Raw genomic sequence first — 23,652 nt, 5'->3', positions numbered from 1 at the left:
CACGGGTCTTTTCCAAGATTTGGCGCATGGTGAATATCTGGTCGGTTGTTGATTTTCCAGGTCTGAAGCCACACTGATAAGGTCCAATCAGTTTGTTGACGGTGGGCTTTAATCTTTCACACAATACGCTCGATAGAACCTTATATGCGATGTTGAGGAGGCTAATCCCACGGTAGTTCGCGCAGATTGTGGGGTCACCTTTCTTATAGACTGGGCATAGCACACTTAAATTCCAATCGTTGGGCACGCTTTCGTCCGACCATATTTTACAAAGAAGCTGATGCATGCTCCTTATCAGTTCTTCGCCGCCGTGTTTAAATAGCTCGGCCGGCAATCCGTCGGCCCCTGCCGCTTTGTTGTTCTTCAGGCGGGCAATTGCTATTCGAACTTCTTTGTGGTCGGGTAATGGAACGTCTGCTCCATCGTCATGGTACTTTATACGTTTTTGGTTAATTGCGTATTGTGGGTGTGGGTGGGTGTGGAAGTTCGTAGATGGGCGTAATAGGGCCCATCTACGTACTCATCCTTACATTTTTACCAAGGAGCGGACATACCAAGTGACATCAAGATATTTCATTTTTACTAAGGTTACAACTTGCACGGACGGACGCACAGACATTCACCCGAATTTCAACTTGTCTCGTCATTGCCATTTATTTATATATTCATATGCTTATATATCTCGCGTAGTTTTAAGTGATACGTACAACCGTTCAGTGAACAGAACTATTATATTCTGTAGCAACATGAAACAGAGTGTAATAAAAGACCTGAATATTTTGTTAAGCACAGGAAATTTGTAGCTTTCGGCAATTGGAGAGAAATATGTCTGTATAAGAGTTTCTAAAGTATTAAAAGCTTATGCTGTTGAAAGTTGCATATAATGATTGCGTTGGTATATTTTGGTCTATATGTATGTGTGTATGACTTATATTAAACTCGCTTAAATTCAAACAATCGGAAACAGTAGTGAATTCAAAACAATTGTATCTTTTTTCAGCCTAAAAGTATGTTTATTAGCATACATATGTACTTTAACTGTAACTGTACTTTGTATGGTTAAAATAATATACAGTACTTGTCCAATAAATTACGAACGAAATCAAAAATTTAATATTTTTAATATAATTTAATAATATTGAAAATGATTCAATACAAAAATATGATAATTTAAGTTTAATGTATATAGCATATAAAAAATATATTTTTTTTTAACGCCAAATATTTATGTTTTTATTAATGATTAAAGTTAGAACTCCGGATAATTTTTTTGTTCGTTCGTAATTTATTGGACCGGTACTGTATGTATGTAAGAGTATGCCGAATATTCTTTTACTAATGCTAGTTAGTCAAAACAAAAAGATTAATCAAAGAAATCATCCCTGGGCCGATCATAATGGTAACCATCGTCTCGCAAATCCGAACAGAGGTTTACTTTGGTCATATCAGGAGTGCATATAACTTCAACCGAGTAGGTAGCTTTATCAGTCTCCGGTATTGGTTGGTCTATTACAGGCTCCAATATTTCGTCGACGTCACTGACTTCAGTGCTTATGTCATTTAAAAGAGGAAAACTGTTAGCCACATTTAATTTAGACCCCGGAGAGTTTACATTAACTTGTGTGTGAAAAATAGATTCTGGTGCATTTGAATAACTTTTGAATCGTTTATCTGATTTATTATTTATATATGATTTATATTCAACGACGATAGTAGGTGAAATAAATGCTGATTCGACATTCTCGTCTTTCAATTTAATCATTGTTTCATGTTTGTAATTACGAAGTTGAGAATCAATAATATCCAAAGGCTTTAAAGTAATATAATACACTTCCCGATTTCTTGGAGAATTTAATTGAACCGCATTACGACTTCCACTATATGTATTGTTGCTATAAATGTTGTGATCATACATATAATTAATGTAATTAAACATATTGGCATAATTTCGTAAGTATTCCACTGATTCGTTGTCATCTTTTTCAATGCTGTTCTTACGTTCATTATAATATCCACTAGATATATTCTGCTTGTTGAAATCTGATGGAATGCTAAGATAATTCAAACTGTCATCCTTTATCTGACTTTTTTCCTTTTTAATTTCAATTGGAATCAAATAAATATGCTCACTGACGGATTCTTCTAGAGGCCCCACATCACCATAAACGAATATACAACATAATATCATTTGAAGAATAAAAATTACCTAAATAGAAAAACATTTGATATAATATAATACATGTTTAAAAGAGTGTTTTGTTCAATACGTACCATGTTGCCCAATACACTTTGTATGAATGAATTTAAAGGTCTAGTAGTCTTCGTCTGAGTTTATACATTTTATATAAAGCAATATAAAAATAATCAAATTAAACAAAGAAAGGAACTGCCAAATTGAAAATACTAAATCAACCAATTCGATTAATAATGTACATTGTTTTCGCTAAAACAATGCTGCAAAAAACCGTACCAATAAATAAAATATATCCGGAGTTAAATTTGTTTCAAAAACCGCTAAGATGCTAGCAATAACTCTTATTAACCCGCGTCGTAATTAGTTGCATTCAAAGTATTTACCAAAATTCAAAAGCATTCTAGTTGAAAATTGATTAGAAATTTATGTATTTGTAGTAGCATTATAAAATCATATCCAGGTAAAAATTTATAAATTTTAAATAATTTGCATTAAAATTATTGCATGTTTATTTATCTACAATTCGCCAGATATTACTTATTTTCATATATTGATATTGATAAATATTAAAAACGTAACTGGTTTTGCAACTGCTTTTATACTATTGTATTATTTGAAAACCATAAAATAATATTTGTACTCGTACTAGTATACACGCAGTCGCAGTTTTTATACTCTCGCAACAATGTTGCTAAGGAGAGTATTATAGTTTTGTTCACATAACGGTTGTTTGTAAGTCCTAAAACTAAAAGAGGCAGATATAGGGTTATATATACCAAATAGTTGATCAGGGTGACGAGTAGAGTCGAAATCCGGATGTCTGTCTGTCCGTCCGTCCGTCCGTGCAAGCTGTAACTTGAGTAAAAATTGAGATATCATGATAAAACTTGGTACACGTATTCCTTGGCTCCATAAGAAGGTTAAGTTGGAAGATGGGCAAAATCGGCCAACTGCCACGCTCACAAAATGGCGGAAACCGAAAACTTATAAAGTGTCATAACTAAGCCATTAATAAAGAAATTAAAGTGAAGTTTGGCACAAAGGATCGCATTAAGGAGGGGCATATTTGGACGCAATTTTTTGGAAAAGTGGGCGTGGTCCCGCCCCCTACTAAGTTTTTTGTACATATCTCGGAAACTACTATAGCTATGTCAACCAAACTCTACAGAGTCGTTTTCTTCAGGCATTTCCATATACAGTTCAAAAATGGAAGAAATCGGATCATAACCACGCCCACCTCCCATACAAAGGTTATGTTAACAAGTAAGGAAGGGCTAAGAAACACTAAATTTTACAGAAGAAATTGCAGAAGGAAGCTGCATCCAGGCTTTTTTTAAAAATTAAAAATGGGCGTGGTCTCGCCCACTTATGGACCAAAAACCATATCTCAGAAACTACTAGACCGATTTCAATGAAATTCGGTACGTAATATTTTCTTAACACCCTGATGACATGTACGAAATATGGGTGAAATCGGTTAACAACCACGCCTCTTCCAATATAACGCTATTTTGAATTCCATCTGATGCCTTTTCTGTATAATACGAGTATATACATTAGGAACCAATGATGATAGCGGAATAAAACTTTACAAAAATACGGTATTTGAAAAATATGTAAATGACGTATAATGAAATCTCGATTATCACTTTATCATGCGAGAGTATAAAATGTTCGGTGACACCCGAACTTAGCCCTTCCTTACGTGTTGATTGTTACAAATGAAATTTAAATATTAATAATATTATTTATACTGAATCGAGCAAAATAAATGCCCTCTATTTCATACTCACCTAATTTTCAAGAATTAAAGATAAAAAAATTCTGCTTAAAGAGAAAGAAAGATGATATTGATAAATTGATTATATGAGGGAAAAGACAACCAATGGATCGGAAATCAGGATATAAGTTGTAAAGGAAGGAACCAAGAACATAATTTTGGTCGGTTTGGCAGCTATATGGTTCAATCTGAAAATTTTATTCGAAGATTTTAGCGTTACTGCGGACAATAATTCATGCGAAATTCGGGGAAAATATATTGTCAATTAAACAAATTTTACAGGGCAGCTATATGCTATTGAAACTCTGTTTTAGAAATTATAGCGTTACTGGGGATAATAATGCATGCAAAATTTCGTGAAGATCCATCTTCCAAGCTTTTTTTGATTGTTCAGTTTGTATGTAAGCTAAATGCTATCGTGAACCCATATCGGCGCTTCCGACAAATGAACAGCTTGGACTTTCATATACGTATATAGATATTATATACAGATTGGTTTGTGTCGTTTTTTGATGAAAACCAGAATTACACTCTGTTTTAAATAGTTTCGAAATTATTATGCTTTGAATCGGCAAATTTAGATAATGTAATCAATTTTGCAGAATATAGAGAATAAAGCTGTGGGACCACGATTTATGTTCTGTTTTCATAAAGGGTGACCCATTTCGAGGTTCCCTACTTAAAAAAAAAACACAGAAACTTTAAATTTAATGGGGAATGTTTGTTATCATTCGAAAAAACAAACTCTGCATTTACTTTTTGAAAATAATCTCAGCTTAAATTTCAGAGAATACTTAGTCGGTTTTCATGGCGCGATAACGGTCGCGACTGATAGTTACGTTCTCACCGGCATCTTTTTTGAAGAAATATGCACCGAAGATTCCACCGGCTCACAAACCACACCAAAAGGTCGTTTTTCCTGAATGAAATGGCATCTCTTGAGTCTCTTCAGATTGCTCTTCGTCACAATCGACTCCTTACGGTCTTCGTGTACACTCTTAGCTACGGCTGGTATATTTTCTTCAATGCATGTTGAACGTGGTCTATTCGGTTGGATAGTATCTAATAAAGAATGCTGGATCTCAGGATTGATGACAGTGTTGCGAATAGTACGCTCAGTAGGCCGTTTAGGTTGACCATAAGTTGAGAGAAGCACGCGAAATGCATCTTTAAGTTAAACGACTGGTAACCGTTGTTCAGGTGTAAGTCTTTCCATGATGAAGCGCCAAACCATACAAAAATAACATGACAACTTGACACGATTCAGGCGTAATGTGTCAAAATAAGGCTATTGAAAAAAGTACCTCTACTTGGATCACGCGTTATGTATGGAAAACAAAACCAGTAATACTGATAATACTAAGCGTAAAACACACATTTCCAATCTTCCTGATTGCAGTTTGAAAAGCTTAAAACTTTTAATAATTGTTTACATAAGTTTAATAAAATAAATCTTTAATATATATTATTGCTTATAGGCATACTTTGCATATTTTGTCGCTACAAGTGAACCTATCTATAATTTCTTATATTGACTTGTCCACTTAGTCACTTCAAAAGAACTATATCTAGCATTAAATTAGAAAGAGGTTCGGTAAATTAGAACAGTTGTCAAACATGTTTATTAATAAATCTAATAGTTTTATTCAGTTTAGTTTACAACACATAGATTTGTTATAGTATGCGCTTCTCATAACTTTTTATAAACTCGCTAGACAGCATTAGGTAACATGTTTGCATTCACATAAGGGTTAAACCAATTTTAGTGTATGATTCCATCTCTAATGCAAGCAGGAATTTCACGTCTCACTACTGAATCTTAAATTATGCTCAAAAATAGAAATTCAGAAAACCTGTTCACATCTTGTCATCAAAAGCAAATCAAAGCATGGTGAATTTTCATACATATCATCTTAATTCTTAAAAGTGAAGATTGAATGGATAACTTCTATAGAAGGAATACATTTTAAAGATATTTTCAATAAAAATAGGAATAGCAGTAGTATTAAACAATAATTAATATAACATATATTTTTCCTTTACTCACTTTCTGATAACTATTTTATTTTTAGAGTTTTGTACAGGTTCATTTTCAAATTTGAGTATTATCTAAATATGTTCTTACTCTTCTGACCGTCATTGAGAAATCCTCAACATACATACTTATGTATATAATATTTATAAAGATACTAAAATATATGTGTATACATATATCTACATATTAAATAATATGTTTTTATTTCAGCAGTATGGTAATGAAAGAACGTCACACAACTATAACAAAGCATCATCTGCGATCGCATTCAATTCTAATTAAAACCAGAACGAAGATGGAACAAAAAAAGGAAAACAAAAGCACAAACGTTGTTGGTTAATTTAATCATGCCAAAATATATCATTTAAGAATTTTATTTTGGGTGTCGGCTGCGAAGCCGGTTAGTTTGCTTCTTTTCAAAACCTCTCTCTTATTAACTGGCTTAACATGTTGCTCATCGATAAAATTGCCATAACAAAAATTAATATTAGTGAATTTGGTGACGGTGAAGAATTCCCGCCAGCCATCAAACCATCCCAATCCTTACCATCGTAGTGAGTTTGCTCTGATATAAATAATTTCCACATCTGAATGTTAAACACAGTCAGTCGTCTACATTCATCGTGTGGATTAGAATTAGACAAGAAAGAATGGTAAGCATTGGGTCACATATATGTACGAGAATAAAGAAGTCAAACATTTTAACTTGTGTAAATTAAACTAAAATAAATGTATGTGTTATCTTTGCAGCGATTACTATTAGCCTTTACTTTGGTGGCGGCTGTCACAGCTGATGTGTCCCACCTTTTCTCGCATAGCGATAACCTTCAGGATGATGGATATCACTACAATAAACCAAGCGGTGGAGCAATTGTAGATATCCCGGCTTCCCATAGACACTCTGCTTCAGCTCCATCTCAATCATATTCAGGAGCCTCAGGCTATCAAGGTGCTGCATCTTATCACTCTAGCTCATCTTTTAGCGCTGGAGGAGCTCCTGCAGCCTCATATGGATCGGTTGGGTCTAGTGGCTCTTCTTATCAAGCAGCTTCAGCGCCTGCTGCTGTTTACTCAAGTGGCTCATCTTACCAATCGGCCTCAGCTCCTGCTGCATCTGGATCATATTCGGGTAGTTCAACATACTACGCAGGAGCAGCATCAGCTCCAGCATCTTCTTACTCAAGCGGCCCCTCCTATCAAACATCTTCAGGCACAACACATGGTTCTAAGTACCAAGCTGCCTCAGCTCCAGCAGCTTCTTATTCACATAGTTCGAATTATCAATCCGCTTCAGCACCTGCTTCATCTTATTCTACTGCTTCTACCCACCATGCAGCTCCCTCTGCATCGTCTTATCAAGCAGTTTCAGCACCCGCAACTTCTTATTCACAAGGCGGGTCTCACCAAGCTACTTCTTCTTATCATGCCGCTTCTGCTCCTGTCGCCTCGTATGGGTCATCTTATCAATCTGCTTCTGCTCCCACCGATTCCTATTCACATAGCTCGAGTCATCAAGCCGCGTCAGCTCCAGTTGCATCCTATTCCGGCAGTTCATCTAATCGAGTTTCTTCAAATATTGGTGGTGCTGGTTCTTTCGCCAGCTCATCTTCTTCTGCTTCAGTTTCGTCCCGTTTCGGTGCTGGCGCAAAAGATGAAAGTGGATACCATTATGAGACTCCCAAAACCCCATTTGAAAGTCGACCGGAACCTGTAAAAGAATATTTACCACCACCAGCACCAAAAAGGCCTCCACCTCCACCGCCGCCAGCACCCAAACGTCCTCCACCACCTCCGCCAGCACCTAAACGTCCACCACCACCTCCACCACCACCACCACCATCTCCACCAAAAGAATATCTGCCACCCGCACCAACAAATAAACCAGCTCCCCCCGCGCGCCCTCCACCACCACCTCCACCAGCTCCAAAACGTCCACCTCCCTCACCACCAAAAGAGTATCTCCCTCCACCACCAACAAATAAACCAGCACCACCAGCGCGTCCTCCACCACCACCATCACCACCAAAAGAATATCTTCCACCATCCTCTGGACCGAAAGGATACACTTATCCTAATGATCCACAGCCACCTTTCACTTCCTAAGCAAAATCGACGCGAATAGCTAAAGAGACTCTATCTAGTATTAGTCAACTTTAACATATATTTTTTGTTAATGAAAAGTTTTCCTTCTATATCTTTTCCCTGTACAGCCCTAAGAAGCCGATTACATTTTAAATTAATAAAGTTTCTACATTGAAAATTATTGTCCAATGTTTCAGTTAGCATCTAGTATCAAATTACACTCATTTACATATTAGGTAGGTATATACAAACTTGTAGAGTAAAACCGTCAAAAAAAACAACACATAAAATAAAATTCGGGTGTAACCGAACATTTTATACTCCCGCAATTTTCAAACGTCAAAGCGGGGAATATTTTCAGGTGTTCAGTTCACCTTCGTTATTTGAAAGGATCAACGGCGAGAAAAAAAATTAAAAAAGCTGTAACTTTAGTAAAAAATGATATATCTTGATGAAACTTAGTATGCAGGTTTCTTAGTACAAAAATAGTTCGAGTTCGTAGATGGACGTAATCGGACCACTGCCACGCCCACAAATCACCATTAGCCGAACACCTATAAAGTGCCATAACTAAGCACTAAATTAAGATACAAAACTCATATTTGCACAGGGAATTGCAATAGACAGCGGCACTTGTGAGAAAAAAATTATTAAAAAGTGCGCGTAGCCCCGCCCTCTAATAAGTTTAAAGTACATATCTCCTAAGCCACAAAAGCTACAACAACCAAATTCGCTCAGTACGAATATTACAAGCACTGCTACCTATTACATGAAAATGGACAAAATGAAATGAATTTTGTATTTGCCACTTTATGACCAAAAATTGTTCAAATCAAAACTGTTCAAGTCCTTAGGTAATGAATATTTGGACTTCAGTATATTTAGTTGACTTTTGGTCGAAAATGTCGGTATATAAAACTGAAATTAAGGGATAAATTTTCTCTTATAATGTTTTTATGTTTGTATGTCAAAAATGGGTTGAATCGGACCAATATTTCCCTTCGTCTTGTCAACCTGATCTATCTACATATACATATCTATCTCGGTAAGTTTTTAGTGTTACAACACCGTTAGTTGAACAAAACTATTATTTTCTCTGTTGCAACATGTTTTGAGATTAAGGTATTGTCTTCATAACTCCCCTTTCCTTCTTGCATTTATTCTATGCATATGTGTTTAAAGCTGGAATCCAGAAGTTGAAAACTATTAACAAGCATTACTGGTGTTACATTTCCAGCATGAGTATTGATTTATTCTCTTCGAGCTTCTTTTTAATTTGTTAGTATCTTCCCATCTTATTCTTTTATTACATTCGTTGCCTTTTAGATAATACTCTTATTGTAGCTTCCAATTTGCCCCTTCCAATACTTCCATTACCTTTGTAGCTCCCGGTACATGATCTTATAAAAATCTGCGTGTTTTTCGCTTCGCTTCACACCTTTGCAGTACTTAAACGGAAACAAAACATTCGCTCTTTAATACAAAGCGGCAGGCAAAAGGTACACAGTTTTTTGAGAGTAGTAAATGTGCATATATAAGGCAGTATATTATGTAACATAAATTTTATATGCAATAAAAACGGAGGATTTTGTTATAATTTTGTGTTCAATTGTTGTTTATTCCAATTGAGTGATTTTCTGCTTAAACGTCATAATATAAAAGTTATTATGTTAGAGTGTTCAAGAGTGAAATAGTGTGAATATTAACGTCTATAGGCAAAGGAATGAAAAAGCAGCAAAGCGTAACTTCACACTGAGAGTGCATTAAAACTAAAAATAAATAAATTTTAAAATATCCAAAAAAAAAAATCTCAAACATATTCGATTTATGTATAAAAAATAATTTGAGTAGTGTATTAGTGTTAAACTAAACGGAATCTTGTCAAATTGATAAATAAAATTCCAGGGTATGCTGTGTTACTCGGTGATTTATATATGTATACTAGTATGTTAATTTGAATTGATTAAGAAATAAGTTTCAAAGATTATATATCAAAGTGAAACTTGGCCTCAAAACAGTAATTTTATTTTGGTTAAAGTATTTCTTTTGTACCGAGTGATCGGAAAGAATTCTCGAATCAAAATTAAAATGAAGGTTTATAATATTATTTATATATATATATATATATAAATGTTGAATATATATGTATATATTACCTGTCACGTTTTGGTCCGCGATAAACAAACTACTAAATCCGTTTTAGCACGCTGTGTTCAGTTTGATCAAACTTAAAATATAGAATAGTTTATATCTCAATTATGTTAAAACTCAAAACAAATTATATATAAAAATATATATTTCTAATGTAAGCATGTGTTAACAACTCAAGAAATAAATATCGTTGTTATTATTATCATGACAAATGGATTCATTCTCTTTTCCATTGACAAATATTTGTACCAATCATTTTCAAAATTAGACCACAAGAAAAATCCATTGAATTTTTAAATCGGGAGTAACGTTTTCGCCTTTATTTGTAAATAATAAATATTTTATTGTAAATTCATTTGCTATTATAAATAATTTTTATCCGCATTCTTATAGAATCATTTAAGATTACTCAAAATAACTTATTAAACCCCAAATTTATTTGCATGCTTTGCAAATCTTTTCAAATTTTCAAAAGTTCCTTCTTAGAACTATAAAACGTAATACTGGTAGATTTAAAACATTTTTAAACTGTAAATAGTTCATCAGCAAAATTATTGAAACACGCAACAGTGATATTAACGGTTTATGTTCTGCGGTTGTGAGGCACTACAAACCATGATCATTAGACCATGAAGAAATGTTACTTAACTCAAGGTCAGGAAACTTGAAAGCTAGTTAGTTTTAATAGCAAGTTTGTTTGCCATTCACGCTAAGTATATAAGATACATACATACGTAATAGGTGTAGTATACCGTTAATAAGTCTGTATATTTTTCTTGAGTTCAAATAAAACTTTTGAAAATGAATAATGAAATTACTTAGCCAGGGTGTCAAGGTATAATTTGATTCTCAATCGTCCACCTCTATTAAACTTAATAAATGTACCTACCTTTAAAGATTGGATGCGAAAAATTTTGAGCTTTCTGTTAAAATCTACTGTGAAATGTGGCATTAAAAGTTATGTTTTATAACCATATATATATATGTAGCCAATACTGCCAAATTGTAGATCTCAAAGAAACGTGAAAATATGTTTTCAAATTATTTTCTTCAGAATCGGTTAATTTAAGACCATACTAATACAGAACGAATTTGAACAGTTTTTAATATATCCTGTAAAAAGTAAAATAATAATCATTAATTGAGTATGAAATTAAATTAATTAATATAATAATAGAAGTATATTTATCCTATTAGCAATAATTTGTAATCATTCTACTACACAGATGTTAATCATTTTAATTTACAAAAAATTTTTGCGTTCACTTACACAAGGCCATTCTATATTCTAAATGCTTCATTATTCATAATAAGTTAAGTCAATAGTCAGTCTAGTTCGTAGCTAATTTATATTTCACTTTTTATTTTACTTTTGATCAAATCATCGCAATTAGACGAAAAAGTAAGGTGTAATATCGTCCACATTTCCATCACTCTTTTGATGATCAGTTTCGTATGTGCAAGAATTATTTCGATTACTTCTAGCTAAAGTTTTGTAAAAAAGCTTATAAATAGTTTACCGGTTTGGAAGACGTTAAATAAAACGTTTGTAGTTTTTACTACAATTTAAAACCAGCTAAAGAAGTGATTAAACCTATTTTATCCCGTTATATTAATTTCTTCTTGATTTGTATACTGGAAAGGGAAAGAATCAAATAGATTTGATCAACTTTTACAGTGATAAGATAATGTTGCAAGAGTATAAAAATTAAGCCTCACAGTAATTATTGTTAACATTTCCATAGTAATACTCTGGTTAAGGTGCTGGAGGCAGTCTTGCTTTGAGGTTATTTTATCCAAACGTTCAATATGCATCCTTTAGATTAGGTACTTATTTTGTTCTGGATATTCGTTTTTATAATGACAGCCCTGCTTCCCTAGTGAGCCCCAAGTAAAAATGTATAATCATTTTGTTCATTGTGTGAAATATTTGACCAAAATTAAATAAGAAATATGTATATCAAAATAAATAAAATACGTACATATGTATGTATGTATATCAAAATAAAATTAATTAAAAAAATCGATGGTTCGATTTATTTTAAAGTACATACATACATACATAGATTCATATGTAAGCTAAAGTTTTTTGCCAAACTTTAAATCGTCGATGTTTCCTTACTGGGTTTCGAAATATTAATTAAATATAGTTTATAAAATAATATAATATATCGTATATCATACTCGTATATAAGTAAGTGCACACAGAAATGGTTCTTTGATTTGAAAATTTCTTAAATTAACACATTAAAATTTCATTGCAGTTCCATCAACGAAGATACGAGATACTTGAAACAGAATGTTATGTTTTTCAATATGTCAAAGATTAAAATGCATTTATGTGGTCTCTCTTCTACTACCCATAATGAACGTAAGATGATTTTTAATAATAATATAGAGTATTAAAAGAACATTTTGCGTTTACGTTTCCTTTTAAATTCACATTTCTATGTTACATCAATTGTGAATATTTGTACATATATACATATGCGTGTTTATTTTGATGTTCTATGGTACGTGATAATTAGTAATGTATGTTTACATTATACTCTGATTTTCTTAGTGTAACGGAGGTTATGAATTCTTCCGCAGTAGTCAATCTAGCAAGTTATACTTCCTTATCCAACTTTCTATTTGTCTTGAAATTGAATTCATACATATGTACATTCCTGCGTCGTTTTCTGTAGGTTAAAAAGTGTTAGATACGTATATACATATGTATGTAAGTATGTGCATCAGTACAACTACGAGAGTGGCTACGGTAGTTTAACAACTCATTTTCTCCAACTGTATCGGAGGTTAGCCAATCTTCAATTAACGGAAGTAGTATTGCGCATACCATATCGATTGCACTTCTTCACTTATCAAGAATAGCATCTTCTGTTTACTTGTTGAATCGTGGACGGAAAGCATGGAGTACTATGTATCTGCGTACATGTACGCGCAGATAAATGTATTTGTTATACACAGTCAAACCCAGTTAAGTATGTATCACAGTTTGACAAAGAAGCTAGAAGTTCGCGTGACCACTCCCTAACGAAGCAACATTGTCTTGTAATTTTAAACCAATTTAAGTAAAGACATTTGTGAAGTGAATTGAAAAGGATGGTCTTTAAAAATCAAACAAATAAATACATATAGTACAAAAAAAGCTAAGAACACGCTTTTAAAGCACTAATAATATAAACTAAATAGTGAAAAATAATTCTTATTCATATAAACTAACAGTAATATTGACTGAAAAATACATTTATTAATGTGAAAAAAGTGTGAGATATTACTGTCAGTTTATATATAGTTTGTATTAAGAATTATTTTTAATTTTTTCGTTTGAAGTGCTTTAATATTTTCTTTGTTTTTTAAGTCATATTTGTTATTTACCCACACGTTGTGTTTTCACTTTCTTTAAAGCTGAGTTAGAGTAAATTTGTTAATCAAATGATGTCATTTGATGCTTTCAGCTGCATAGTTTTTTTGTTGCTTCTTGCCCTGCCTATCCGATTCCTTTGTCAGTGCTATTCAGTTTCACATACTAATAAAACCGCTGTAAAAAATATTCGTTGCAGAGTTAATTTTAACCAAGCTAAACTGTACGCACTTAATTTATCATGAAAAATCTGCATATACCACAAGTATAATATGGTGTGAAATCAACTACTTCATATTAATTCAAATCAATGTACAAAGTAACTAAACTCTCTTTCTTAATAGACTGGTACTTTTCCTAACTAGTTTTCATGTTTCATTCATGTATGTATATGATTTGATATGCATTATTGACATTTAAAATATTATCAATTAAATTTGAGAATTTGAGAGAAGATCTGTATATGTATGTGTGTGATATAGGAGCATCTCGATAAGAATGCTAGTTTAACCCTTACTATGATATTATGCAGATTTAACTAATAACTTTAATACATATTCCACTGTGCAGATTTCATTCATTTAGTCTATGTATAATACAAATATAAGCAAGTACCACCAACTGTAGTAGCATCTTTAAGTTTCTTAAAACTAGTTTCATTCGATGAGTAGCGACTGCTACTGCTACCGCTAACAATGGAGTGGAATAATTTATAGCTTTTACTACTATGTATAATGCGTATTGTCGTTCTGTACTATGTAATAATGCATCTGCTTATGTATTCAATGCAAAACATTACACTGTGGTGTGTAATGTACCAGAATTTATGTGGAATGAATAATGAAAAATCTTACATATGTATGTATGTACATAATTTATACGTAACACGCACATGGTGATAAGATAGAGGTCTCTTAATTTTGTTGACATCATGTAACCATAATATCAAATAAAATAATAACTTGCAGTTGTTAAGAGTGCAATATAAACTAACATTCATTATATGAGTAAATGTAATGTGTTTATTGTTTTTACTTAGTCATCACTCTTGACAGCAGTAACAATTGAGTCATCTACGGAGAATACAGCTGACGACACAAGTATATCCGCTTCCGTTATAAATCGAAGCAATAAAATAATAAGAAATCCAACCATTCCGAAACCTACAATAAGAGTTGATAATCATAGCTACAAGGACGGCGAAAAAAATGGAGACCGTTCGAAGCAGTTACTTGTGGCATTGTCATCCAAATCTTACATTAGTAAGCCAAATGCAACAGCTCCCACACCGGTTAAACTTACAAAGCGTGCTGGCTCCGCTGCGGAGATAAAACATAAAGTATTTAAAATTATGTACAAAAGAGTTTCACAATTTCTCATTTAATTATTTGTTGTAAATTTAGAAAATAACCAAAGAGAATTTAAATCGAACGGGAGATATTGCAACACGAGGAAAACTCCGTCAAGAAGTAGTCAGTGAATTTGTGACTGTACTGTTACATATGTATATTTTTACAATCATTCTTTTTAATGTAGGACCACATTCCAGACTCATCAGGACATATTCCTTATCGGATAAACCGCCCACATCTAGGACTGTCAGGATTCGAATCCGCTGGAATGAGCTCGAGTTCAAATGATGGCGGAGACGACTACCATAATTTGTCCTATGAGTCAGATAAGTGGCCAAGTGATTACTGGGAACGTGACTACAACAAAAATTTCCTTTATAACAATACTCGAGTACACCGTAAGTTTTCCCTAATAATTTTTATGTTCATGTGCATGGTCTATCTTAAGTTATTTGAGACAGACATTGAAGCGGAGTGTCAGGATGATTACATGAAAATTCGGATTGGATTTAATGCTACCTTTAATGGATTAATATATTCAGCTGGTTATGCATATGATCCCGACTGCATGTATATAAATGGTTCTGGTCGGGATTATTACGAGTTTTTCATTCAGTTGAATCGCTGTGGAACTTTAGGAAAAAATGCGCTTCATGAAGAAAAAAGGAAAAATCCAACTGTAATGATATTAAAAAATAAACATACATATGTATCTATATTTATATTCTCAAATTTGGTTTTGTCACAGAACTTTATGTGGAATACTGTGACAGTACAATACAATCCACTCATAGAAGAAGAATATGATGAACACTTTAAAGTCACCTGCGAATATGGCTACGACTTTTGGAAAACAGTGACCTTTCCATTTTTAGACGTCGAGTAAGTTTTAAAACAAAATAATAAGTTTTCGTATAGGGTAAAGAGGTATTTTAATTTTTTCTTAAATAGAGTAGCGACCGGCAACCCCGTTGTATTTACTTTAAGTCCACCAGAGTGTTATATGGAAATACAAAATGGATACGGGATTGGAGGACCACGTGTCACTGGACCTGTGCGAGTTGGCGACCCCCTAACATTGATAATTTACATGCGCAGCAAATACGGTTTGAATGATTAATATTTACATACTTTATTAGAGCACGTATTCAAACACACAATAACAGAATAATTATAACAAATATTTATAGATGGTTTCGATATTGTTGTAAACGATTGTTATGCACATAACGGTGCTAACAAAAAGATTCAGCTTATTGATGAATACGGTTGTCCTGTGGATGATAAGCTAATTTCCAGATTTCGAGGCTCTTGGTCTGATTCGGGAATTTTCGAAACCCAAGTATATGCATATATGAAAACTTTTCGCTTTACAGGCTCGCCAGCACTATATATAGAATGTGATGTACGAATGTGTCACGGCCGATGTCCGGTAAGAAATGAACTGGAAACTGCTTTTTTTAAATAGATTTTTCTATGATATCTGACGAAAATGTATATTTAAAATTTTCTAGAGTCAGCCATGTCACTGGCGCAATTCGAAAACTGTAGCCAAACGAGATATATCAAATTCAACAACACTCGATTTACAATCTGTATTAGACTCAACTGCGTCTGAAGTAGAGAAAACAAATTCATCACAAAATTCCGGAAATAGCTTAGAAGTTGATATAATGACTATATCAAACTCAGATAAACAGCCTGCTTCGTTATCGGAGAATTTGAATCTGTTTCAATCGTTGCGTGTACTCCAGGAAGGTGAGTCCGATGGGAATGGGTTTTACCCACATTCTCGTCGGTTGGAGCCTCAAGGAAATCAAACATGTATGAAAACGACTACATTATCAGCATTAACAATAATTCTCTCTATAGCAATGTGTTTACTCTCGGGCACTCTAGTAGTAACTTGCTCTCGGCTAAAGAGACGCAGCAAAGATGCATCTTTGTATGAAACGTACATTACTCACAAAGGGCAAATTGATTAATGACTGCTTAATTCACTTAACTAATGCTAAGTAAATATGTAAATATGATTTTTTCCCTTAACTTGACCATGTCTAATTAAAAGTAATATAATATAGACTAATGACTACTAATTTCATTGAAACGCCAGTGGGGGAAAGCAAAAGTATAACTTTCAAATGGTATCATTCAAACACTACAGGTTTAAAGAATTCTATCAGAAATATTTTTGAGTAGGATTGTCACTGTTGGAAATAAGAAACAAAACTATAAATAAACACAAAGACTGTTGTTATATGAATTAACCATACGCAAAACACACGCCTACAATTTTTATAACCTTATAAGTGAATTTAGTCAAGAGAAAATATATGCGGTAATATCCGTTAACATCCGCATTTTAAATTATAATAACAAAAAGTATAAATGTAGTTTAAAAACTAAAAAATACGCTTTTAAAGCACATCAAACTAACAAGAAAAAACGTTAACTTCGGCTGCACCGAAGCTAATATACCCTTCACAGGTGCATTTCTTTTAGTAACTATGTGTTCAGTTTGTATGGAAGCTATCGGATCGGAACAATTTTATTAGATTATATTATTACCTCAAGCGGTAATCCATGTCAAATTTCGTGAAGTTACCACGTCAAATGCAAAAGTTTTCCATACAAGCCCTTGATTCCGATCGCTCGGTTTGTATGGCTGCTATAGCTCTAGTGAGCCGATCTGAACAATTTCCTCGGAGATTACACTGTTGCCGTAGAAAATGATCTATACCAAATTTCGTGAAGAAACATTGTCAAATGTGAAAGTTGTCCATACAAGAACTTGGTTCCGATCGTTCAGTTTGTATGGCAGCTATATGCTATAGTTAACCGATCTGAACAATTTCTGCGGAGATTACATTGTTGCCTTAGAAAATAATATATACCAAATTTCGTGAATATATGTATCTTGTCAAATGTGAAAGTTTTCCATACAAGCATTTGATTCCGATCATTCAGTTTATATGGCAGCTATATGTTATAGTGGTCCGATATCGGCCGTTTCGACAAATGCGCAGCTTCTTGAAGAGAAAATGACGTTTGCAAATTTTCAAAACGATATCTTAAAAACTGAGGGACTAGTTCGTATATATACAGACAGACTGACATGGTTAAATCGACTCGGCTCGACATACTGATCATTTATATATATACTTTATGGGTCTCCGACGATTCCTTCTGGGTGTTAGAAACTTCGTGACAAACTTAATATACCCTGTTCAGGGTATAAATATAATCTATGACATGTTGTTTGTTAAAGTACATCGATAATTAAGCACTATTTAATCTTTACTCTAAACCTCTTGACTATTTAATATATTGTTTGCGATCAAGTTCTATTGACGACTTTATGATTTCTTACTTCGTAATCGAATCATTTCTTTTAAGGCTTCACTGTAACCTGTCTACTTTGAGCACGACTAAGTGATACACAAGCAAACAGTCGAGATCTCAGAGTAGGTAAATGGGACGCATGCGTAGACAGCACATTGCCATGCTTGCAGGTAGAGAGATGGAGATATTAAGTAGGCAGAATATTTTTTCTGTGTGTTTTAAATTTTTACGAATTCTTATTTTGTATTGAAAGAATCTAAATATTTTTTATAAGATTTACCAAATCATGAAATAAACGAATGTGATGTGTTTTCAATTATTTGACCTTTTTTGTCGAAACTTTTAATTAAACGTTGCATTTTTTTAGGCACATCTTTTTGGTATATGCAGAGAACACGGAAAAATATTTTAGACAAATATTATAAATCGACAACAGCTATGTTGCCGCTTTTCTCACTTCTTTCTGTGAAGAAGCATCAGAAAGTTGTTCAGTTTATGATTTTTAGCTTTTGCCATCGTCGCGAAAAGACGCTTGTAGGCAAAGGCTTGTTCGGGGAGAGTTGAAGGTGGTCGCTTTCATGAATGAAGCGAGTTTGCTTGTTGAAAGTGCGCTTGCGTTCATGAATGAAATTGTTCTTGCTGTAAGATTTACTACATTTGGCTGCCATATTGACTTGTGACGCCGTTGATGCTTTTTCAGACATTTGTTGCTTTGTAGAACAATATTTGTAATTTTTGCGGATTACATATCCACATGTGAACGCATATAAGTATGTATGTTGTGTATGCATTGTTTGTGTGGAAATGTCATACGTACATATTTACATGTGTACGCATATAAGTATGTCTGATGCCATTTCAAACGATTGTTTTTGTAAAGCAATGTTTGTAGTTTTTGGGGGTGACAAATTTGCATGTGTACGCATATGTATACAAGTATGTAGGTTTGTGTATGCGTTATTTGTGTACCAATGTTATACGCACATATTTATGTATGTACAGATGAGCAGGTCGCACATGTTATTATTGATAAGTGATAATATGATTTGAATTCGCGAAAGCGAACATAAACACATATGGTCACGATACATGTGAATATATGTACACTAGGCGTCAAATGAAAGTATAAATGTAGTATATACTGGCAACCTCAGATCATTAATTTACTTCCTACATTTTTGCTTAAGAATAAACTCATAAAGCATTTTATGTAGAAGCACCGTTATGTAAATAAACAGTTGGAGTAATATTTACACTTATTATTTAGACGAAAAAATATTTACTGCATCGGGACTGATTAGTCTTCGCTGGTGAGCCTATGAGTGCGCGTCAAATGAAAAATAATTTTAGTTTTGGTCCATTTTTTCAAGGTAAAACTGAATTTTACTATATATTTAATTCATTTGTATTTATTAAGGGAATTTATGTCATGGTGAAATTTTTTTGTTCTGTTCTTAGAAAAAATATAAAAAAATTTAAGAGAATCGGATCTTAATTGTAGAAGATGGGAAGAGGGGTGAAACGTATCAAACAAATTTATGAAAAATATTCCATTTCGAACAGAGAGGGAAGAAGAAAGATTTTTGAATAATCCAAGAGAAGAAAGAAGAAGCAAGACTCAATACGGTGGAGGTCCAAAGACCAAAATTTCTATACACGCTGAGCGACTTGTACGAGAAAAGCTCCTGAAACCCCTGAAATTTTATCATGGAAGTTGATTAAAAGTTTTGGTTTGGATGTTTCCATTAGCACAATGAAAAGAAAACTACAAACGTCTGGTTTTAAGAACTATGTCGCAAAAAAACGAGCAATGTTTTCCATTTCGAGTAGGAAAAAAGGACTAGAGTTTGCAAAACAATATCCAACTATGCCAACCCCATTTTGAGATAAAGTAATTTGGTCCGATTAATTCAAACTCGAGCTAAGGAGTTAAAAAACAGTGTAGTGTAAACCTTCTAATCGCTTAAGCCACAGTGCATACAATCATCAGTGAAGCATGGAGGATGTTCTCTCATGGTTTGGGGCTGTTTCTCAAAATTTGGTGTAGGTTGTGTACTTAAAATCGATGGACGAATGACGGTTGCTTCATATGTTAACATTCTTAGCGAAAATTTTAAAATAAATGCGGAAAAAGTTAATTTGGGGTCGTTTATCTTCCAATAAGACAACGACCCCCAACACACATCTCGCCTGACTACTCGCTTTTTTGAAGAAGGCTTAAAGAAAAACTGGCCTGGCCAACTCAGTCACCGGATTTAAATCCAATTAAGCATTGTAGTTAATTTTTGATTCAAAAATACTAAAAAGCAGCCGTACAAACTTGGAAGAATTTTTCTTAGAAACGAAGCGTCAACTTGACATTATTCCAATAAAAATATTAGAAAATTTGGTTCGAGGCATGCCAAAACGTCTTCCTGCAGTAATTCAGAATAAAAAAGGCAATATGAATTACTAAATTTACTTTTAAATCAAACGTTTCGTATTTTTTTCAAAATTTATACTTTCATTTGACCACTTTTATATAAGAGTCCCTTTTTTAAAGTGGAACAAAATTTTTTCCTTTCTATTCTGGAAATTTTTTTTTTTAATATATAATTTGTTACTTAAATACTAATGTAAATGTAATATAAATGTATGAATTATTAGTTGTTTATTTTAATAAAACTGCATTGAAATAACGTCTGTGAAATTTATACTTTCATTTGATGCCTAGTGTATGTATGTATGTAAGTTTTGAATGATAAAATATACATACGATTAATGTTCATTTATCGCTATTGTAATATATTTCAATTTTTAAATAATATTATGATAGTTTGTTATATAAATATGTAAGTATGAATATACATATCTAAGACAAAAAATAATAAAAAAAGGCTTTATTTTTACATTAACTACGAATATTGCTCTGAAAAAGTAATTTAATTTAAATGTATTCAATTGTACATGTATTCATAAATATATGTACACAAAAAGAATTCATACGAATACACATGTTTGCATATAAACGTATAAAAATATAAGCAAAAGAGCGAACATACATATGTACGTCTGTTAGAGCAATATATAGTTTTGAGCATAATATTTATTATGTTAAAATTTCTGCTGCAGAGCTGGCTGTGGTGAACACCTCCCAGAAAACTTAAAAAAACTTTTCATTCTCTGTTCAGACATTCAAATCATGATTTTATCACTTATCAATATAATGGACAAATTGAAGGAGCATTTATGATGGGTCTCGGCTATTGGACGTCTGGGGAACTGAAGACGAACCGAACATGGAATTATAAACCACCCGTAGCTAAAGTCATACCGATAGATTTTCGCATTGAGATGTTTAGCAAATTGAATGAATTGATTAATTTAGAAACTTACTTAGAGAATTATACAGCATACAAATATGTATGTACGTACATTTATAATCTTCTCATATACATTATAAAAATGAAACGCCTTTTTTTTATACATTCTTATGTCCGCGCATTACGCCCGAACCACAGCACTGAAAGACGTGAAAATTTGCACGGGTATTTCTTTAGTCTTGGAGAAGATCCTAACGCCGGCCTTTTTTGCAAAATCACCCTCAATTTCGCAATTTATATCTATATTTATAACTCTAGAAGGGCTGAACCAATTTGGCTGAAAATTGGTGATGAGGTAGCTTGGAACCTCGGGCGGGCATAGGCTACTTTCTATCGATTTATGTTAAAAGTCACAACAATTCATAAATAAAAAAATTATATTTCAAAACATAAGGATGTTTTCAACATTCATGTAAGAACCATTTGAAGATTTGTTTCTTCAAAAATTCAAAATAAAATCACAGTTATTGATTTTATTCACATTTTTATACTCTTGCAACTTGCAAGAATCAAAGCCAGGGAGGTCCCTTAAGATGAAAAACGTTAACCAGAGGATCGGAATCCAAGGAATTTTATATATACATGTATAATACAACTCATACACTAACCGACATATTCGGCTTAAGGTTTGTTAGAAAAAGGAAAATCTTTATACTTGTATAGTAAGCAGTATATGGGAGTTGTGGTAGTATCGACCCAACTTTATTTATTAACTTCATGCCACATATCAAAAATATGTTCTCTGGATTTCATTAAAGTACCGTACTTAAGTAAGTACAATCACCAATTATATTGTGTTAAGTCAGTCGGATGTTCGAAAATCCTTACAATAGTTATATGGGCCCAATTGTATCTATTTTAGGCACAAATGATATTTTCGCTGAAAATATAGATACTGGGGTCCACATATTCGGTATCTGGGGGTTTTGGTTGGATTTGGGCAATTTTTGGTCACAACGTGGCATATTTTAAAAAAATTATTAGTGCAAATCCCGTATATCCTGTTGTATCAATTTCTTCCTGATTTGTGCACTGGAAAGTGAAAGAATTAAATGGAATTTAAAACTACGTATCAGAGTTGGACAATATTGTAAATTCATTAATAACAACAAGAAATAAATAATTTTAGTGCGATTATAAAGTGAAATTTTGTGTAAATAAGTGCTGTGAACGTATGGACAGAGTTCAATACTCAATGTGATCAAATTTAGATTGCAGCAGAGCAGATTGTAGACATGTGAAAAGCAGCATTTTTAAAATTTCGTATTAAATATAAAATAAAATATATGAGAACAGGTGAGTGACTTGCAGCAGTGAAAAGCAGCATTTTTAAAATTTCGTATAAAATATAAAATAAAATATATGAGAACAGGTGAGTGACTTTCAGCGTCACCGTAGGCAACAGGCAAATGCACTGAGTGGCGGGCCGTTATTTGTGTCATGCAGGCATCAACAACTTTCATTAAGAAAGAGAAGTGCGTATCAGAGTTGGACAAAATTGTAAATTCATTAATAACATAAAGAAATAACAAATTTCAAAGGCAATAAAATATATGAGAAGGGGAGAATGACTCTCAGCGTCACCGTAGGCAATGCAGGCAAATGCACTGAGTGGCGCGCCGTTATTTCACAACTTTCATTAAGAAAGAAGTGCGTATCAGAGTTGGACATAATTGTAACATAAAGAAATAACTAAGTTTAGTGCGATTAAACGTGAATATTTGTGTAAATAAGTGATGTGAATGTATGGACAGAGTTTAATACTCAATGTGAACCAAATTTAGATTGCAGTAACGGTTTGTAAATATGTGAAAGCAACAATTTCAAAATAGTAAAAAGAAAGTGAAAAATGTGTAAAAGTAGTTGGAAAAGCATTAACAACAAACAACCTTACCTTGAACGTTCAATCATCATTTTGTTTAAGTGTTTGTTAAGAAGAGTGTTGTGATATAAAAATAGTGCGAAGAATTCATGCCAGGAAAGATTA

At 33.1% G+C, this 23,652-nt stretch overlaps 3 protein-coding genes across 4 annotated transcripts; 2 read left to right on the top strand and 1 right to left on the bottom strand.

Annotated features, from left to right (window-relative positions):
• Positions 1-1,363: 1,363 nt before the first annotated feature.
• On the bottom strand, positions 1,364-4,827 carry LOC120776884. The gene is made up of 3 exons (XM_040107941.1): positions 4,822-4,827; positions 2,272-2,325; positions 1,364-2,206 (listed from the first exon to the last, which is right to left on the bottom strand). Exons 1-3 carry the CDS (start codon positions 4,825-4,827, stop codon positions 1,364-1,366), a joined length of 903 nt encoding a protein of 300 aa, XP_039963875.1.
• Positions 4,828-6,456: 1,629 nt separating this feature from the next.
• Positions 6,457-8,112, top strand: LOC120776882 (extensin-like). The gene is made up of 3 exons (XM_040107940.1): positions 6,457-6,563; positions 6,614-6,662; positions 6,760-8,112. The coding sequence occupies exons 1-3, from the start codon at positions 6,457-6,459 to the stop codon at positions 8,110-8,112; spliced, it is 1,509 nt and encodes a 502-aa protein (XP_039963874.1).
• A 1,413-nt stretch (positions 8,113-9,525) lies between these two features.
• On the top strand, positions 9,526-17,043 carry LOC120777529. Of its 2 annotated transcripts, none has more exons than XM_040108911.1 (10): positions 9,526-9,590; positions 12,507-12,613; positions 14,649-14,948; positions 15,013-15,081; positions 15,146-15,359; positions 15,423-15,640; positions 15,710-15,843; positions 15,913-16,067; positions 16,152-16,393; positions 16,476-17,043. In XM_040108911.1, exons 2-10 carry the CDS (start codon positions 12,542-12,544, stop codon positions 16,944-16,946), a joined length of 1,875 nt encoding a protein of 624 aa, XP_039964845.1. In that variant the 5' UTR covers positions 9,526-9,590; positions 12,507-12,541; the 3' UTR covers positions 16,947-17,043. The 2 variants fall into 2 exon arrangements, with proteins under 2 accessions (XP_039964845.1, XP_039964846.1); XM_040108912.1 differs by lacking the exon at positions 9,526-9,590 and adding an exon at positions 9,932-9,997.
• The last annotated feature ends 6,609 nt before the right edge of the window (positions 17,044-23,652 follow it).

This window comes from Bactrocera tryoni, chromosome 5 (genome assembly GCF_016617805.1).
Source record: "Bactrocera tryoni isolate S06 chromosome 5, CSIRO_BtryS06_freeze2, whole genome shotgun sequence".
NCBI lineage: Eukaryota > Metazoa > Arthropoda > Insecta > Diptera > Tephritidae > Bactrocera > Bactrocera tryoni.
This window is presented reverse-complemented; position numbering and strand designations above follow the sequence as displayed.

Coding starts and splice junctions, on each gene's coding strand:
- LOC120776882 (XM_040107940.1), top strand. CDS start 6,457: ATGTTGCTCATCGATAAAATTGCCATAACAAAAATTAATATTAGTGAA. Junction 6,564..6,613: donor TCCCAATCCTTACCATCGTA/GTGAGTTTGCTC, acceptor TGTTAAACACAG/TCAGTCGTCTACATTCATCG. Junction 6,663..6,759: donor GAATTAGACAAGAAAGAATG/GTAAGCATTGGG, acceptor TTATCTTTGCAG/CGATTACTATTAGCCTTTAC.
- LOC120776884 (XM_040107941.1), bottom strand. Junction 2,207..2,271: donor AAAGTGTATTGGGCAACATG/GTACGTATTGAA, acceptor TTTTCTATTTAG/GTAATTTTTATTCTTCAAAT.
- LOC120777529 (XM_040108911.1), top strand. CDS start 12,542: ATGTTATGTTTTTCAATATGTCAAAGATTAAAATGCATTTATGTGGTC. Junction 15,641..15,709: donor AAAAAAGGAAAAATCCAACT/GTAATGATATTA, acceptor GTTTTGTCACAG/AACTTTATGTGGAATACTGT. Junction 15,844..15,912: donor TTTCCATTTTTAGACGTCGA/GTAAGTTTTAAA, acceptor TTTCTTAAATAG/AGTAGCGACCGGCAACCCCG.